The 20,044-nt window shown below is 46.7% G+C and overlaps 1 protein-coding gene across 3 annotated transcripts; it reads right to left on the bottom strand.

Annotated features, from left to right (window-relative positions):
* Nucleotides 1–2,339: 2,339 nt before the first annotated feature.
* On the bottom strand, nt 2,340–8,317 carry LOC311104839 (moesin-like; the record flags this gene model as incomplete). Of its 3 annotated transcripts, none has more annotated exons than XM_084146773.1 (14): nt 8,273–8,317; nt 7,938–8,021; nt 7,699–7,794; nt 7,039–7,161; nt 5,975–6,126; nt 5,515–5,598; nt 5,156–5,302; nt 4,871–4,967; nt 4,596–4,759; nt 4,370–4,500; nt 4,096–4,256; nt 3,767–3,856; nt 3,338–3,487; nt 2,340–2,504 (listed from the first exon to the last, which is right to left on the bottom strand). In XM_084146773.1, exons 1-14 carry the CDS (start codon nt 8,297–8,299, stop codon nt 2,340–2,342), a joined length of 1,671 nt encoding a protein of 556 aa, XP_084002899.1. In that variant the 5' UTR covers nt 8,300–8,317. The 3 variants fall into 3 exon arrangements, with proteins under 3 accessions (XP_084002899.1, XP_084002898.1, XP_084002897.1); XM_084146772.1 differs by having other exon boundaries at nt 3,338–3,550; XM_084146771.1 differs by having other exon boundaries at nt 3,338–3,571.
* Nucleotides 8,318–20,044: the final 11,727 nt, after the last annotated feature.

A 20,044-nucleotide genomic window follows, 5' to 3' on the forward strand; every position in this document is an offset into this window, starting at 1 on the left:
CGTCTTATCTCACAGTCAAAACAGACATTGTGTGCTCCTCCTCCTCCTCTTCCTCCTCCTCCAATCCTCCTCCTCCTCCAATGAAAAAACACAACAACAGGTGAGTTGTCAGTTTTTTCTGACACACAGACACTCCTGTTTACAAAAAGTGATTGAGATCTATGGCACATCCGTTGTTCAGTTTGTGTTATGACAGCATAATGTCAGTTATCATAAGATGACATCAACAATTATATGGCACCTGTTATGACAGCATTATGAACGTATGTAGCCTATATCATGCCTTATGATAGAGGTTTGTAGTAAAGTGTTACCAAACATTTGATTGAGTGTAAATGGGTCAATCATTTAATTTTTTAAATAGGCGCTTTGCAGGTACCTACTGCAGGCACCTGCAGGCTTAGTTCCTGTTGCAAACGAGATTGTTATCTTGCAACATAACTTATTTTCCTTATTGTTACTTTCCCCAGTTTCTGTGTTGTGGGTTGTGTATTTTCATGTATGTATTTCAGGAAATGGGTTCCTGAAATTCCCCAACAAGCAGCTGATTGGTCAATGAACATTGATGATTGGAGAGCTGACCCTGCGCCCTCGTCAGGACGCAGCTGTCTCCAATTACCAACTCCTTCTGAAGCTATATATAAGCCCCAGTTCTGTTGCTCAGAAGGGGGGGAACCAGAGATGAGAGAGGGGGCTAATGACTGAGAGTTATAGCATGTTGGTTGTTGCTAAGACATTTGGTATGTACTGTGTAGTTGTTGCTGTGAGAGCTGATTGTAATGTTTTGTGTTAGTTTGTTGTTCAGAGAGTTTCTTTAATGTCCTGAGTTAGTTTTTTTTCTCAGGTTTTGTTGTGAACCAGTTTGTGTTATTTTGTTTCATTTGTTCCCAAGGGGGGAAGGGGAAGGCACCTAGGGAGTGCTTAGGCAAGAGGCCCGCGGGCATACATTACCCATAGAAGTTAACTGTCTATGCACACTAGGAAAGACCTGGGCGGACCATCCCCTGTATTTTGGTTAGTGCACCAGGTGGTGCTAGTTAAGTAAGTAGTGGGTAGGCAGGTAAGGTAGGAGAGGGGGCTTTGATATTTACTTTCTTTGCTTTGGTTCCGTCCAGCCCCTTTTCCCCAAACTTACCGTGCGAAGGAATAAATTCCCTGTTAACGGTATTCTCTGCCTTTTGTCATCCTTACTCACACCTACAGTCCCATACCTCTTTCACACCACGGAGAGTTGAGTTGTAGCAGGGTGTTGCGTTCCCTCTTCCGAGAGGAGTGCGTAACACTTATTAAGGAAAAATGTATTTACCATGGCTGAGATATGTGGTTGTCCCAACAAACTATCTTAAGATGAATGCACTAACTGAGTCAATCTGGATAAGAGTGTCTGCTTTTGTAAATGAGCTTTTCAGTGGCCTTCTACCAACAGCAAATAACTGTATTTTCCCTAGAGAGGGATTTTGCCTTCCAGCATAGTAGACCTCAGATTTCATAACACTTTAAAAAACAAAAATATGTTGATTCAACATATGGCAACCAGCTGCAATAGGATTGTGAGTTTGCTCAATAACATTTTTGTTAAACAAACTCACAATCCTATTGTAGCTGGTTGCCTTACAATTGTACGTTGAATCAAAATATATTTTTACAGTGCTTACTGGATGCTTTCAGTCATAACACACTCCTTACAAACAAATGTCAGACACACACACACACACACCGCAGACATAAAGACATGACAAACACACGTCAATCATAACAGCCTATAATACATGACTAGAGTGATACAGTAGCTCAACACAGATTCAATGTTGGTTAATAGTATTTATTTGACTCATTGCAAAGGTTTTTGTGCTCATTCATACCTGCAAAATGACAATCTTTGAAAATATTGTAAATAACCTCAAACCCTTCCTCTCACTAAACTATCCATACAGAAAAAGTTTAAAATATATAGTATATCAGCTAATGATTATTTTGCATAGATGCATTTCAAGATTGCTAAAACCATGAGAAAATGCAGCATTAATTATGATATATTAATAATATAATCACTAACTTTGATTGTTGTACTAGTAGCCTACAGTCTGTAGTCCACAGAATGTTACTTTACCAAACTACAAATCCCATGAATGTAATACGTTACAGCCAGTAGATAGCACTTTTTAGTCACGGGAAAAAACACACTATTGGGAAGAGGCAGTGGGGTGCTTACAAAGTCAATAAAGCAATGTTGACGTTGTAATTACACTGTACCTGCCTATATGACTTCCATTTAAATACATAGATTCAGTACAGACTCTTGTTCTCTCTCTCTCATTCTCTCTCTCTCTCTCTCGCACTCACATGGACTCAAACTCGTCGATGCGTTGCTTGGTGTTGCCCTGTCGAATCTGACGGAGGGTCCTGTACTTGTCCCGGCCGGCCTTAACGTTCTCCGCGTGGATCAGGTCGTTGGGAGTATTCTTACTGTCGTCTCGAGCGCCGGCCAACTCAGTACTCAGGGCCTGAGGACAAATGGACAACAAGGACACAAATAAACTCTTAGAGCATCAACATATGTACTATACATGGAATAAATGTGTAGTAAATGTGTAGTACATGCGTAGTACATGTGTAGTACATGTGTAACCATATCTCTCATTTCAGAGGTCAGAGCGGAAGGACATTTTTACATTTAGTCAGGACGGAACCCAACCAGGCATGAAGGGTTATTGTTAGTGTAACAGTGTTGCTTCCGTCCCTCTCCTCGCCCCTACCTGGGCTTGAACCAGGGACCCTCTGCACACATCGACAACAGTCACCCTCGAAGCACCGTTACCCGTCGCTCCACAAAAGCCGCGGCCCTTGCAGAGCAAGGGAAACAACTACTTCAAGGTCTCAGAGCGAGTGACGTCACCGATTGAAATGCTACTATTTGCACCGCTAACTAGCTAGCCATTTCACACCGGTTACAATAGGTTAGGGTCATAGGTTATATGTTAAGGTAAGGTCTGACCTTTGTATAGCCGTTCATTCTTCTGGGCCTCGTCATGGGCATGAGTTAGGGTTAATTAAAGGTCATAGGTTATGGGTTAAAGGGGAACTCCACTCAAAAACTATCTTGCGGTATTTGTTTCATTAGTCCACTGTTGATACAGTACCAAATTGATTAGGATGTCAGCAGCCAATTTTTTTAGATATTGGACATTCAGGAAGCAGTGTTACTTTTGATGCATTTTACGTCATCATGATGATGTGGCCGGTGACACTTTGCTTCTTTAAAACATGACTGCTGACATGCAAAACATTTTGGAACCGTATCAACTTAAAGTTCCCCTTTAAGTTAGGTGTTTCTGACCTTGAGGTGTTTCTGTAGCCGTTCGTTCTTCTGAGCCTCCGTCATGCGTTCCTCCTCGCTGCGGTCTCTGACCATGCCTGGTGATGTCAGCTCGGCACTGGCCTCAGCGCTGCTCTCGTCGGTCTCGTCGTGGTCCCCCTGCACAGAGTCCTGGATGTCTTTAGTCTTCAGCACTTCTCTGTTCCGCTCCAAATCAACCTCCACCATGACCGCCTGACGACAAACACATGACCGCTCACAGTGTGGTTAGTGAGGATAACGCTATCACACACACACGTACACACACACGTACACACACACGTACACACACACGTACACACACACGTACACACACACGCTCGCTCACATTGAAGCACTGTGGTTAGATAGAGGGTTACGCTATCACACACACACACACATTCATTCATTCATTCATTCATTCTCTCTCACCCTTTTCTGCCATCTCTTTGTATCCTCCTCCTTCTTCTTCTCGTCCTCCAGAAGGGAGATCTTAGAGGTAAGCTCAGCCAGCTCAGTGGCCTGGAAAGAAAACCGTAGAATAATACAGGAGCCTCCTAGTGTGTGTGTGTGTGTGTGTGTGTGTGTGGCTGTCTGTCTGTCTCTCTGTGTGTGCGTGTGGCTGTCTGTCTGACTGTCTGTCTGTCTGTGCATGTGTCTGTGTGTGGTGTCTGTCTGTCTCTCTCTGTGTGTCTGTCTGTCTCTCTGTGTGTGTGTGTGTGTGTGTGTGTGTGTGTGTGTGTGTGTGTGTGTGTGTGTACCAGGTTCTCCTGGTTCTTCATCTGGCTCTCTGACTGCTGTAGGAGGGCTGCCTTGGCCTCTTCCACTGCCCTGCGCTCCTTCTCCAGACGCTCCGCCTCCTCCTGGGCAAACTTCCTCTCCTTCTCCAGCTCCAGGGCCCTGCGAGTCTGCTCCTCCAGCTCTACACACACATATACACACAGAGAGTAAATCACACACACACATAATATGAACACACACAAACATGCATGCCCATACCACACACACACTGTCAGACGACAGAAAGAGTCTGACCTTCCTGAGCTTTCTTGGTCTCTTCCTCGATCTGTTTCAGTCTGCCCATCAGCTCCATGGTTTCTCTGGCGATCTTCTCCGTCTCCTTCTCCGCATTCTCTCTCTTCTTCTTCTCGCTCTCCAGCAGAGCTCTGGAACAAAGGATTTGAGGGATGAGTAAACAACCTGCTAACAACATCCTCTCTCTATTCCCTCTCCCCATCTAATGCTCTCTCTCTGTCCTCACTTCTCCATCTGTCTCTTAGTCTTCTCCTCGCGGGCCTGAGCCTTCATCTGCTGGACCTCGATGGTGTCCGGCTTCCTCCTCCTCATGTACAGGTCGTGGTTCCCCATGCACAGCGTCAGGATACGCTTGTTGATCCGCAGACGAGGGGCGTAGAATACAAAATCCTGGAACAGACACCAGTTACCACAAATGTAGTTATCAGTGCATCTTGCAAAAAATGAAGTGACTTTTATTCTGTACTTTTTTCTGTCCTGAATTATACAGAGGTGATGTACCGGGGCTTTCTTGTCAATGGGCTTTATAACAAACTTCTTGTCGTTGAAGGAAATGTTTCTGATCTCACTCCATGGGAAGCCGATCTTAGGGGTCATCCTATAAAGGAAATAGAACCCAGTAGAACAGTTCACTCCAAAGTCAAAGTTTATCCAATGTTTTCAGACTTCAAAAGTAGTCTAATATCATGATGAACCTATGCGTAATTCAGATCTAGTTAAAGGTTCCTACCTGTCAGTGTTCTGGTATATATGGAGGCCCAGAGCGTCTACCCCAAGCGTTCCTACCTGTCAGTGTTCTGGTATATATGGAGGCCCAGAGCGTCGACCCCCAGCCACAGCTCTGAACCCTTCTTGTTCTTGATGCTGAAGTAGTTGACTCCATACATCTCTAGATCCTGAGCTATCTTCAGATACTCCACCATGGCATCCTCCCTGGGGACAGACAGAGACAGACACAGACACAAACACATGCACAGGACCAGGGACAGACACAGATACAGGACCAGATACAGACACAGAAACAGACAATCAGTCAGAATGCAGCTAACATAATTCTTAGCACATTCTACATACAATCAGTGCAATACAAGTAAGCCGGTGTCAACTTGGATGGGACTGTGAGTAGAGAGGACGTGTGGTCTTACCTCAGCACTCCCTTGTGCTCCTCATGCCACACCTTTATCCTATTCTCCCACTGCTCCTTGTTCAGTTTGTGCTGCTCCAGAACCCTGGGGGTAGAGGACATGAGAAAGGGTTCAATTAGGGGGGTAGAGAAAGGAAGGTAGCCTAGTGGTTAAGAGCGTTGGGTCAGTAACCAAAAGGTTGCTAGTTCAAATCCCTGAGCCAACTAGGTGAAAAAAATCTGTCTGTGCCCTTGAGAAAGGCACTTAACCCCTGTAAGTCTCTCCTGTAAGTCTCTCTGGATAAGAGTGTCTGCTAAATTAAATGGAATTGACCCCAACACTGATCTAAGTACGGGAGACAACAATCAGAGGAACATTCAGGGAGACTTGGAATAAATCTCTCAGGGGACCGTTTCACCAGTTTACCTTCTGTTTGTGGGCTGAGGTGTGTCACACAGGGGGATGGGGAGAGATAACACACCTCTGGGGAAGCAGCTTGTCCCTGCTGAGGTAACCAGGGAAGTGGTAGTCCTTCTTGTAGTCTCCATGTTTGGTCTGAACAGAGTAGGAGGCCAACAGCACAGCCGTCTCAGAAGGACAGTAGATATCATCATTCAGGATGCCCTCCTTCACCTGCAGTGACAAACAGTGTATGACCAGCTCCTGTGTGTGTCTGACCTGTGTACATCCTTATACAAGTATGTGTAGGGGAGAGTGGGGTAAGTTCAGCCACCCCTGTTTCTAGGAAACCATATACAAAATTAATCATGTGACCAACTATTTAGGAAGAGGTCATCATTTCTTGGAGTCTGTAAAGGAAGAAACCACATGGAAAAAGTGGTAAGCAAGTTAGGTCCAAAAAACGGATTTTCACCAAGTCAAATGTAAGTAATGTGTTATAGGTTTCATGATGCTTGTATCTAAACCAAAGTAGATTGTTTTAAGAATGTTTTGTACATCAGTTGGGGTCTCTATAAGCTACTATATGAGGTCTTAAACCTACATGAAAGTGCATCCTTCTAGCTGTATTGGCTAATATAGTCCAAATATTTGCCATGGGGTAATAAGTTCAGCCAATAGCTACCATACCCCATTCAAATTATGATTACATTTGGTCAGTTTTATGCATAATATGCATAGTATCTTTGCAATGAGAACCCGTCTAAGTTCCTAAAACTTACGACATTCTGAAATATATGTAGAGATCTTTGTTAGAAAGAATACTATATTTCTCTTGACGTAGTGATAATGAATGTAAGAAATGGCTCAACATACCCCACTCTCCCCTATGCTAGCATGTATCTATTGGTCTTTGGTCTGACCTAGTATTGACTCAGTGCTCTTTATAAGATCCTATTCTGGATTTTCTATTTCTTTACCTTTGATATTGAACATTACATTGTTGAGGAAGTGAGCATTTCTCTGTACTGTTTACACCTGTTGTATCCTGTGAGCATGACAAATAAACTTTGATTTGATGTATGTGTGTGTGCGAATGTGTGTGTGTCTGGCCAGCTCATGTGTGTGTGTGTGTATGTGTGTGACCTGCAGGAAGAAGAGTCGTTGCGTGGCCTCTTGGATCAGTTCCTCAGCTACGTCTTCAGGGTAGAACTTGGCCCTGAACTTTATCAACAGAGGGTTCTCACTGCGTACATCCTGAGCTGTCACCTGGGAACATTACAGCAATGCAACAACACCGTGAGTAAATAAGTGAATAAATGAACATGGAAGAGTGTGTGTGTGTGTTTGTGTGTGTGTGTGTGTGTGTGTGTGTGTGTGTGTGTGTGTGTGTGTGTGTGTGTGTGTGTGTGTGTGTGTGTGTGTGTGTGTGTGTGTGTGTGTGTGTGTGTGTGTCAGACAGTCCTGTATGTTGTTACTGTCTGAGGAGAGTACTGAGGATGATTTAAGAAATGGAACACTAGCCACTTTAATAATGTTTACATATCTTGCATTACTCATCTCATATGTATATACTGTATCTTAGTCCATGCCGCTCTGACATCGCTCGTCCATATATGTATATATTCTTAATTCATTCCTTACTTAGATGTGTGTGTATTGGGTATATGTTGTGAAATTGTTAGATATTACTTGTTAGATATTACTGCACTGTCGGAGCTAGAAGCACAATCATTTCGCTACACCCGCAATAACACCTGCTAAACACGTGTATGTGACCAATAAAATGTGATTTGATGTACTCACCCTCTTGTTGAGTTTGAGCCAGGTAGAGAAGCCTTTGCTGTCCTGGTACTGAAGGCCAAAGAACCAGGTCTCTCTCAGCCCGATAGTCTTCACTATCTACACAACGAAGAAGAAGAAGATGCTGATTGTCCATAGTCCAGGAAACAGAGATTTGTCTGTCTGTCTGTCCGTCCGTCAGTCTGTCTGTTCGTCTGTCCGTATGTCCGCCAGTCTGTCTGTTCGTCTTTCTGTCCATGTACCTGGTCGAAGAGTTGTTTGCCAGTGGTGCTGGGCAGAATGGCAAACTCCAGCTCAGCGTCCATGGTGGTGACGCGAACATTGATCTACCAGAGGGCATTCACATAGACACAAACTGGAGTATGACTGGGAGGAGAGATAACTTAATAGCCTATTAAAACACATAGATAGAGTAATGGTTAGTATAATAGGTAGTATGGTTTACAATAGAGGATAGGCATGCAATATACTAAGGGGCTAAGCGAATTGTATGTCTCTTACTATGATTGTAAAATGGTGTAGTAGGTTCTTTGTGAGGTAAAAGGCCCAAAAAATATAATAGAATTATGTTTCTTACATTTTTCTGTTCAACCTGCAGGATCATCCAATCGCAAGTGGTTGTAGGGGACTACAATCAAAACATGAAGCCCACAAGGTATTTTTAAACGTTAAATATTGTTTAGGGAGAATTCTCAGAACAAAATAGAGTTGAGAGTATTCTCAGAACAGGGGAAGGTTTATTCTAGGATTCCATGATCCACACAGAACTGAAGTGTAGGGTTCTATTGTTGCTGTCGTTGTTTTAATGTCAATCATGTTAGTGAAAGTTTCCACATTGTGTGGACAATAATGTTTTTTCTAATAAATTCTAATCTACCCCAGGTAGCCACCGCTAGGGTTTCTGAGGAGGTTTTTAACACTGATTATGGAGCAAACTGGAATAAAGTTACGAAACAGCAGAGATCAGAGCGGGCCAGGCCAGGCCAACTAGGGAGGCCAATATGTAGGTCGATTCTCATATGTTTAATGTTGATCATATCGGTCTATTCTGGCCAGAATACTTCAACCACAAAATATATGAACGTTTCTACAAGTACATTTTTTATATTACTCAAAAGTGCTAAGATATAAAAGATTGAGTTTCAAAGTTGAGTGAAATCACTGTACTACAAGTATCACACAGAACGATGTACTGTTGTGTTGAAGCTCAAACTCTTAACAAACTAACACTTCACTTTTAACAAACACGGTATAACTCAGGGTAGTAACATGGTAAAGCTTTAAAATGGCTGAAAATCACAACTCAATCCATCAAATAACAAAAACAGCCAAGAAACTAGGCACTGTGTCCAGAACAGATCTGTCCTAGAAGCAACTTTTCTAGCCCATTATTCTGTCTCACAGAGAAACAGAGACATGACTATGGGAAAATGTTGGCCTTGTCTTACTGTCAAATGCTAAATGTACACAATCTCACACTAGTCTTACACAGACAGCCACATCTTAACTTCAATCCAGATTTTATATGATAAAGATAATAAATGGATACTCACAGAAGACATTTGTAGATTTTTTATCTCCTATATTAATAAGTTCCTGAGAGGTTCTTCTTTCGGCATTAGCCTCCTCTCCACAGAGTCATATGAAAGTGCTTTCAATATTCACTGGGATTATGGTGAATTCAAATGAGCCATTGTTGTGTTCTCAGGACTAATCCAATGGCAGCCCAGGAATCTAACTCAAGGTGGATTACAGCGGTGTACTAACACTTGACCCTCACAGGCCCACCGCAAAATGGCACACAAGACGCTGAATTTACATCCACCTCTAGAATACGATAATTTCATATATGATAAGGCAATGTTGATAATATACTGTAGACCTAGCCTTAACCCTAGGCCACACTGCCACTAGCCAAGGACAAAGGGCTTACTAAACCCAACACTCAAGGCATTCATTCCTGGTTCTATGTACCCTACCGTTCAAACATTTGGGGTCACTTAGAAATGTCCTTGTTTTTTTCGAAAGAAAAGCAATTTTTTTGTCCATTAAAATAACTTCAAATTGATCAGAAATCAGTGTAGACATTGTTAATGTTGTAAATGGCTATTGTAGCTGGAAACGGCTGATTTTTTATGAAATATCTACATAGGCGTACAGAGGCCCATTATCAGTAACCATCAGTCCTGTGTTCCAATGGCACGTTGTGTTTGCCAATCCAAGTGTATAATTTTAAAAGGCTAATTGATCATTAGAAAACCCTTTTGCAATTATGTTAGCACAGCTGAAAACTGTTGTGCTGATTAAAGAAGCAATAAAACTGGCCTTCTTGAGACTAGTTGAGTATCTGGAGCATCAGCAATTGTGGGTTCGATTACAGGCTCAAAATGGCCAGAAACAAAGAAGAAATTAAGGCTATTCCATGTGAGAAATTGCCAAGAAACTGAAGATCTCGTACAACGCTGTGTACTACTTCCTTCACAGAACAGCGCAAACGGGTTCTAACTAGAATAGAAAGAGGAGTGGGAGGCCCCGGTGCACAACTGAGCAAGAGGACAAATACATTAGTGTCTAGTTTGTGAAACAGACGCCTCACAGGTCCTCAGGCAGCTTCATTAAATAGTACCCGCAAAACACCAGTCTCAATGTCAACAGTGAAGAGGCGACTCCGGGATGCTGACCTAGGCAGAGTTGCAAAGAAAAAGTCCAGTGTCTGTGTTCTTTTGCCCATCTTAATCTTTTATTTTTATTGGCCAGTCTGAGATATGGCTTTTTCTTTGCAACTCTGCCTAGGTCAGCATCCTGGAGTCGCCTCTTCACTGTTGACATTGAGGGAGAGCAAGTAGATCCTCTTAAGCTACTTGACAGCTTGTTCTATATCGTGGAGCTCCGCCCCATAGGGGAGCTCTGCTCCTAGTGGTTTACCCTCTGCCCTAGGGCAGAACAGCCTGAAGCAAATTTATGCACACACCTGCAGCCAATGGGAGCACAGGTGCCCCTATAAGAAGGGACCCGTTCCCTCAATCAGCCTCCCATTTATCTTCAGCGACTGGACTAGAACTGAAGAAGCCAAGAAGTATTGAAGACTCAGGAAGAACTCGCCGCCGATATCCAGCCATCGACGTCTTCCAGCATGAGCACACCGGGAAATTTTCCACCCCCAAAAGCCCTTTTCAGGGCTCTATGTCGATGTACTGACATGGCGCCTACGGACCCCCACGACCTTTGTTTCGTGTGTTTGGGACCGCAGCACGCCAAGGAAGGTCTCGACGACCCCCCTAACTGCGCCTCCTGCGCCCTCCTTCCTATGAAGGGGAGGAAGCAGCGCTGGGCGTTCTTTAGGGAGGACATCCCCCTAGAGGATGTACTGTCCATTCTCGCCTCTGCTTCAGAGGCGTCATCAGACAGTGCTGGCTCCCAGTGGGACAATCCGGAGCTCTGGCGCCGACGTTCAAGACCCCCTTCCCTATGGGGAGCGCGAGGTCTGAGGACTCCTTGGGCGATGACGACACGGGCTCTGTTAGGTCAGAAGCCCTGTCCTTCGCAGCGGCCTCTCTGCGTTCGGATTTTCCCGAACTCATTGAGAAGGCCGCCAATCGACTGGAGATAGCGCTGCCTCCAGCTCCCCTCCCTGTGGAGGTGGACCTGATGGAGGGCGGCCCCTACTCCAAGCCAAGGAAGGCGGCTGAGCCGATGGCTCCAGCCATGCCTTCCCTTGGCAAATATGTCGAGGGCTCATGGGATTCACCTCTGGCGGCGCGTTCGCCGGCCAGAGCGTATATCCCATTTACCAGAGTGGCTGGTCATGAGTGGGCAGCTAAGGGAATCCCTAGGCTCGAGAGCGCCATGGCGGCGTATCTAGTGCCGGGTTCGAGTCCCTGGGCAGCCTCCAAGAAGGCCACCTTACCGGCGCAAAAGGACAGGCTCACAGCACAGCTGGCCGAGAAATCCTTCACGCTGGGATCTCAGGGCGTGTCAGCGGCGAACAACATCGCCCTCCTCGCGGCCTCCCTATCCCGTCTTACAACGGGTAGGTCAGAGTTGACCGGCGAGGAAATAGAGGAGGCGTCCAGAATTTCCGGAGCCATCCTTCACCTGACACAAGCCTCGGCGATATGCGCAGGCAGAGCCATGGCCACCTCGGTGGTCATAGAGCGTCACCTTTGGCTATCGATGACAGCCATGAAGGAAACTGACAGAGCCTCGCTACTCAACGCTCCAGTCTCCAGCGAGGGCCTATTTGGGGTCGCTGTAAAGGAGGCAACAGAGCGTTTCGCCAAAATGGACGAGGAGAGGAAGCACCTAGCTAAGCATCTGCCGCTGGCGATGAAGGTTAGCAGGGCCCCAGCTATTCCGTCCACCTCCAACGCCCCCAGTAGATCTACAGGGAGGCGACGGGCCAGGCGACAGGCGTCCACCACAGGCAGCAAGCGAGCGGGCTCGGCCCCTCCGGCGGCGACAGTGGTAGCGACAGCTCCGCCGGCGAGGGAGGTCACCGTCAAGCCGACCTGGCAGCACCAGAAGGTCTCCCAGAAGAGGCGGCACCAATGACGAGGCGAGGGGGAGAGGACGGATGACGGCTCGGCGCAAGACGCAACAGAGCCCACTGTTCCCCCCCACCCCACTGTTCAGGGCGTGGAGGGAGTTAATGTTTGTGATTATGTGAATAAAGAGCTGGTTCATTACAGAACACTTCACGTTCTATAATTTTCTCTCACCATCCTGAGTGTAGCTCAACCCACCAAGAGTGCGTAGTTGAGCACACTCAGGAGAGGAAAGGGAAAAAGGTAGCAAGGCGCAGCCTTAGCTCACCTGATAAGGACCTTTTACTACAGACTCCTAGGAGCTCTGTAGTAAAGGTCTCACACAGCAGGCAGCAGTCTCTGTCCCAATGTGACATGAAGACGCAGCCGCTAGCTGGGAATGACGCCTTGCTGCAGGCTAACGCCTCAGCCAGCGCAGATCAGACCCATGCGACGTTCAAGGAGGGCGGGAATACTAGAGTTACAAGTGTAACCAATGTATGGACGCCCCCAGTTTATTCAGAACGTAACAATGCCCATGGCTCTGAGTGCAGCTCACCACACATAGAGTGTGCTGCTGAGCAGCCGCATGAGACCAGTGAAGAGGTATTGTGGCACCACCTTGTGGTACCAGTCAGAGATCACACCTTTCAGACTCTGTTGAGTACTGCAGTGGATGGGTCTCATGGCAAGCAGCAGTCTCAGTCAGACAATGACATGATGACGCAATTGCTATCCGGGGAGGGCGCTCTGTCTCAGGTTAATGCCTCAGCCAGTGCAGTTCAGAACCGTGCTGCGTTCACGGAGGGCCGGATTACTGGAGTTACGGTCGTAACTAACGTATCAAGGCCTCCGATTCACTCAGAACGAGCTGATGTTTCCTCTCCCTTTCGAGGGGGGCCCGCCTTGGGCTATTCCACCAACCCAGTGTTGGGGAATAGCGGCGGCGAGGGCCATAGAGGAATACAGGTCCTTCCTACTGGACGCACCACAGCTTCGTGCGCGCCCGCTTTCTCTGCATTGCTGGCAGTGGCAACGAAGCTGTACCCTCTCACGCTGGCTAGAACAGACGTTGCAGAAGGGTTATGCCCTCCAATTCCATCGGACCCCACCCCCGTTCAGGGGAGTGGTGGAGACGGTGATGAAAACGCCGGACAAAGTAGCCGCTCTGATGTCAGAGATTACGGAACTTTTGGCGAAGGAGGCGGTCACAGTAGTTCCCCGAGAGCAAAGGAACAAAGGGCTGTATTCGCCTTATTTCCTAGTGCCCAAAAAGACGGGGGGAGTGAGGCCGATTTTGGATTTACGCACTCTCAACGAGAGCATAACCAAACGGCCCTTCCGAATGCTGACGACAAAACGTCTACTGGAATGTGTCCAGAAAGGGGACTTTTGTACAAGCATAGACCTAAAGGACGCGTACTTCCATGTGCCGATACAATCGCGTCACAGGAAGTTTCTGCGGTTCGCCTTTCAAGGGGTGGCGTACGAGTTCACGAGGATGCCATTCGGGTACGCCCTGGCACCTCGAACGTTTTCCAAATGTGTGGAGGCGGCATTGGAGCCGCTGCGTCGTCAAGGGATAAGGCTATTAGCCTACCTAGACGACCTGCTGGTTCTCGCCCCGTCAGCAGAGCTGGCGTTCACTCACACGACACAGACAGTGATTCATCTCACGCGTCTGGGGTTCGCTGTGAATTGGAAAAAGAGCGCACCCTGGCCCAGTCATCAGATTGTCTACCTGGGACTACAGCTAGACACTGTATTGATGAGGGCTCGAATATCGGACCCTCGAAGGGCAGCATTGTTGCTAGCCCTGAGGAAGTGTCGTCCGAATCACACAGTAACGGCGCTATCGATCATGTCACTTTTGGGTCTCATGTCGTCAGCCCACTCTGTGGTCCCGCTGGGACTTCTGCACATGCGCAGAATACAGCGGTGGTTCGCCCAACTAAGACTAGACCCAGTGCGTCAACGTCATCGGTTGGTGGTGGTTCCTCTCTCGCTAAGAGCAGACCTGGACTATTGGAGAAACTCGAGCGTTCTCACGCACGGAGTTCCGATGGGCAAGGTGTCATCCTACATTCCAGTGTTTACAGATGCCTCTCTGACTGGATGGGGAGGGACATATCAGTCTCAGGCGATAGGAGGTGTATGGCCTCAGTCAGGTCGTCACATAAACCTCCTGGAGTTGGAAACGGTTCGACTGGTTTTGACCCACTTCGCGTCTACCCTTCGGGGTCGCGATGTGTTGGTCTGGTCAGACAACCGGACCACAGTGGCTCACATAAACCGCCAGGGAGGGGTCAGGTCTCCTGCCCTCCATCGGGCGGCAGAGGAATTGTGGCTGTGGGCTCACAAGCACCTTCGCTCGTTGAGAGCAGCACACATTCCGGGCTACTTGAACGTAGGGGCAGACCTCATGTCAAGAGGGGGTCCTCGAGACGACGAGTGGTGTCTGCACCCGGACATTGTTCTCCGAATTTGGGAACAATTCGGGAGAGCCGAGGTGGATCTGTTCGCGTCACGCGTGAACGCGCAGTGTCCCCTATGGTTCTCTCTGAGGGAACAGGACGAGCCACCACTGGGAAGAGACGCATTCGCGCACTACCCGTGGCCGAAAGTTCTCCTGTATGCATTCCCTCCGCTGTCTTGCATTCTCCCACTGCTAGCCAGGGTGAGGTCAGAGGAGCTGTCAGTGATACTGATAGCGCCCGATCGCCCGGGGGCTCCGTGGTTTGCGGAGATGAGTCAGATGTTGATTGCGCCACCTTGGCCAATTCCACATCGACGAGACGCGTTGACCCAGGCGGGAGGCTCGATAGGGCAGTGGCCCATAATCGGCCAACCACTGAAGGCTTGGTTCCTGAATGGGACAGGTTGAGGCGCCGTGGGTTATCTGATGCAGTGATCAGAACCATACAAGGCGCACGAGCCAGTTCCACTTCTAGGGTGTATACCAGCAGATGGAACGTTTTCTCACGATGGTGTGACACACAGGATGTAGACCCCATGAACTGTCAGGTGGAGAGTGTGCTCTCATTCCTGCAGTTTATGTTTGATAAGCAGAAATCGCCCTCCACCATTCGGGTGTTTGCAGCGGCAATTTCAGCTGGTCATGAAGGGTTTAACGGAAAAAACGTGTTCAGTCACCCATTAGTGAAACGTTTCTTATTGGGGACAAGGCGGCTTAGGCCAATGCCCAGAGCTACGCTGCCCCAGTGGGATTTGGCTTTGGTTCTCGAAGCGCTATGTAAGTCGCCGTTCGAGCCATTGAATCGAATACCCCTCAAGATGCTGTCTATCAAGACGGCGCTGTTGCTCGCCTTGACTACCGCTAAGCGGGTCAGTGATTTGTGTGCACTGTCGACGAGACCCGACTGCCTTGCCATCAATGGCGATCTGAGCAGAGCGGTGTTACGTCCTAACCCGGCATTTGTGCCGAAGGTTATTAACAGTGCATATAGATCACAGATCGTGGAATTGTGGGCTTTTTATCCCCCTCCCCATGGGGAGAGGAGTGAGGAAAAGCTTCATTGTCTGTGCCCAGTACGCGCTTTGGCGTGTTACGTTGAGCGCACAGCAGCGGTTAGGTCATCGCCTCAGCTGTTTGTGTGTCACGGTGCGGCTGCATTAGGTAGACCACTTTCAAAACAGCGATTGTCTCATTGGCTTTGTGAAGGTATTGAGACAGCGTACGAGGTGGCGGGGCGACAACCACCTCAGGGTATCAGAGCGCACTCTACTCGTGGAGTAGCAGCTTCTACTGCCCTCTTCAGAGGAACAGAGGTAGAGGATATTTGTAGAGCAGCGTCATGGTCGACGCCGTCTCCTTTTATCCGTTTCTATCTGTTAGATATGTCTTCTAACTCTTTGGCTCGATCTGTACTCAGCGTGGCTGAGGGAAGATCTTGAGCAAGATAGAGAGGAAAAAGCAGGATTGTGACCATGTTCATAGGGGCCGCTTTTGTTAGAAGGACATATTATGGACAGACATGTTTTTTAACTCTTTGGCTCGGTCGGCTTTCAGCAGAGCTGAAAGGCGATTTTGAGTTAGGAAGAGAGAACAAAGCAGGACCATGGACTGGTTCCAATCAGGTCCGCTTTGGTTAGGAAAACATGTTTGTTGAGGATAGGCTTTTTAACTCTCAAAGCTCGATTGCATTCAGCATAGCTGAAGGAGAATCTTGAGCTGGAGGAGAGAGAAGCAGGACGATGGACAGGTGTCTATCAGGTCCGCTTTTGGATGAAAAGCATATCTTGTGACATGTCTCTTGACTGACAGGGTCAGGATAGTAGAGATATGTATTGAATTGACAGAATGTGAGGTCATCTATCTGATGGTTCAGTTTAGTATGACTGGTATATTTTGTTCCTGCCTACTAATCTCTGGGTTCCATTGAGTGAGTAAGGCGGTCTATTGGACACATAATGTAGAGTGACATTTTATGTCATTCCATTAGTGGACGATAGTGTTGTCACAGAATATTGAGGCACGGCTATCTGCTAGTACAGATTAGCATGGCTTCTATTCTGATGATCTGCCCACTAGTCATTGGCATTGCCATTGAGCTAGATGGGGCGGGTCTATAACCGATGACGCGGTATATTGTGACGCCCGGATGGGTTTTTAGTTGCAGTACTGCGGGAATTGGTTGCAGCCATTGCTAGGCTTGACCTTTTTTCATTTTTTAATGGGAAGTGTCAGGCTCGGCAGGGAGTACATTTTGGAGCGTTTCGCTCCGCCTTAAACCACTAGGAGCAGAGCTCCCCTATGGGGCGGAGCTCCACGATATAGAACGATTAGTTACCGGAGTGTAACTCCAGTTCTATGAGTTAAGGCCCTGCCGACCCTCTCTAGTCTCGCTGAAGATAAATATCTCGGGAGGCTGATTGAGGGAACGGGTCCCTTCTTATAGGGGCACCTGTGCTCCCATTGGCTGCAGGTGTGTGCATAAATTTGCTTCAGGCTGTTCTGCCCTAGGGCAGAGGGTAAACCACTAGGAGCAGAGCTCCCCTATGGGGCTCCGCTCCACTCATAGAACTGGAGTTACACTCCGGTAACTAATCGGTTAACCTGATCAAGTCTGTGAGCAGCAGGGTGCTGAATCCACTGGCAAATGTTGATGTACTCAAAGGGCCAATAGATTAATACATCAGTCCCAAACCGTACCTTGGTTACCTTTTTGAGTCAAAGGCAGCTGAGCTCCACCTTGCGCCTGAGGATGAAAAAAATATCAGAAAGCGGTGTGTAACCTTCACCATCTCCCTCACTAATGAGTTGAGGGTGAGACTGCCGGACAACATCGAAGCATTGCAGTACATGTCAGTTTTCAATGTGGAGGAAACTCTAAAGCACAATAAGAGCCCTGGAGAAATAGAAAAAATAGCCAAGCTCCTTGGCTACTCCCCTGCAGAGATAGACAAGATTGTCCAGCAATGGCGTGCCATCCATCTTAGTAAATGGAATGAGACAAAAAAACACACTGGGCTTCTGGAGTGAGATTTGGAAGTTCAGGGATGCAGCTGATATCAACCCGTTTCAAGAACTTGTCATGGCTGCTGTGTCTGTGTTGTCCTTGCCACACTCGAATGCTGAAGTCGAGAGAGTATTCAGCCAGATGAGTGTGGTAAAAAGCAAACGTAGAAATCGGATGGCCTTGCAGACCGTTAACTCCATCCTGTACATTCGATATGGACTGAATCTGTCTGGTGAGGCTTGCTATGAGCACCAGCTGCCTGATAATGTTTTGCAGCTTTTTGGCATATCAGCTGCTTACTCATTTAAGTCAGCTCCCTCAGTTGCTGAACCTGCCATAGAGAGCCTTGACCAAAATGATGATGACCCACTCTTTCTGTGAGCCAGCACAGCCTGTGTGTGTGTGGAGGGGGCTCTGGAAAAAAAACTAAAATTAACCTGAATTAGGGCCAGACTAGTTAACATCATTTTCTCACATTGCCATTGACAGTTTTTTTTATTGTCTCTTTTTGGTCCATTTAGATTGTTAATGTCGATTGTATACAATTTTTTTTTTTTAATGTTCATGTTTTACTGTGACTTGTTGTAGGCTCCTAAGTGGACCATAAGGTTAAAAACCAAACTTAAGAAAACTAAACTAAAAAAATGTTTTAAAAACAGTTAAAAAAATTAAAAAAAAAATTATAATAAGTAACTCCACCAGAGTGTCTCTTTTGGGTCACTTTTGCCAGTCCCAAGCCCGGATAAAGGAGGAGGGTTGGAATTGTGACATAAAAAACAAAACAAGAATCGACAGAAGAAAGTTCATTTGTAGTTCTAATTTTCATATTTCGTTTTTACTTACTTTTTGTCTCTCCCACCACATTATTCCTCTCTCCTACAGCATCCATCACAATTACATGCACATGGCCAATTATGCAAATTTGGTGTAATCGGAGTAGATAGCCAAAGTGAATTTACAAAGTGATAATGCCCGAGAAGCTGGTGTTTGGAGGATATATGTACTCCTGAGTGGCGCAGTGTACTCCTGAGTGGCGCAGTGGTCTAAGGCACTGCATCGCAGTGCTAACTGTGCCACTAGAGATCCTAGTTCGAATCGAGGCTCTGTCGCAGCCGGCCGCGACCGGGAGACTCATGGGCCGCGCACAAGTCGTCCAGGGTAGGGGAGGGAATGGCCGGCAGGGATGTAGCTCAGTTGATAGAGCATGGCGTTTGCAACGCCAGGGCTGTGGGTTCGATTCCCACGGGGGGCCAGTATAAAAAAAATAATATATGTAATCACTAACTGTAAGTCGCTCTGGATAAGAGCGTCTGCTAAATGACTAAAATGTAAATGTATATTGGCACGGGTGTTGTTAGGACCGATACTTTTATACAACGGGTTACCAACATATTCAAATAATGATAGACATATTTTCATTAAACATTATTTTTATTAATTGATTTGCTAGAGACGCGACCCAGTCGTTCAGTCTTTTTGTTCTGTATCTATGGACGCGACCCAGTCGTTCGTTCTGAATGTTCCATTGCCAGTTCAGGCTTGCTAGTTAGCCAACTACGGCTAATTTATAGTCACGTCAAAAAGTGCAGCCCGAATAACAGCAAAGTAGCTTCATTTGCATTTGTTTAAGCTGTTTTCTAGTGATATTTATTTGGATACATCCATAACAATGAGCTAATGAGGCGCGATTTCGCCTGGCATAGAAAATGTGCTCTCTCGTCAGGACAGTTGCGCTGAGGAGCTAGCCAACAATACAGCTACAGTAATACAATCACTTCAAACTGAAGCTGGAAAGACTGCAAATTAGCAGCGTTTCGTTTATATATATCCATAAAAATGATGCCAGCTGATTCATGATTTCGACTGGCTGAGAAACGCTTCCCGCCTGTCTGTCTAGTCCCGACTCCTGACAAGTTCATAACCATCGGACAGCAGGAGAACGAATTTCATCATTGAAACGATGTTGCAAATGTCGGAGCAAGGTTTATACAAATCTCCGCTGTTGAAAACTTAATGTTAGTCTAAAAGAAATGTGAGATAACGTCTAGATGCTTTTTATAGTGGAGATCAAGTTTATAAATTGCCTTGCTGGGCTGATGAGACAGTGGATTGCGCAGTCAGATGTAACAGAGTAAATAGGCATTTGAACTTCATAGATTTAACGGGTGGCTATTTGTGGAATAGGCACCGGCTGGAATGCGGTTTCAACCAATCAGCATTCAGGATTAGACCCACCCCAACAATGTAAGGGTTTTTATCAGACAGCGTCTGTCCGGCTCTGAAACACCGTAACAGTTTCCAGCGGGGGTCACTGGAGTACAAAACACATAACCTCTGTTTCTCCGC

This window comes from Coregonus lavaretus (genome assembly GCF_964263955.1).
Source record: "Coregonus lavaretus genome assembly, chromosome: 29".
Lineage (NCBI taxonomy): Eukaryota > Metazoa > Chordata > Actinopteri > Salmoniformes > Salmonidae > Coregonus > Coregonus lavaretus.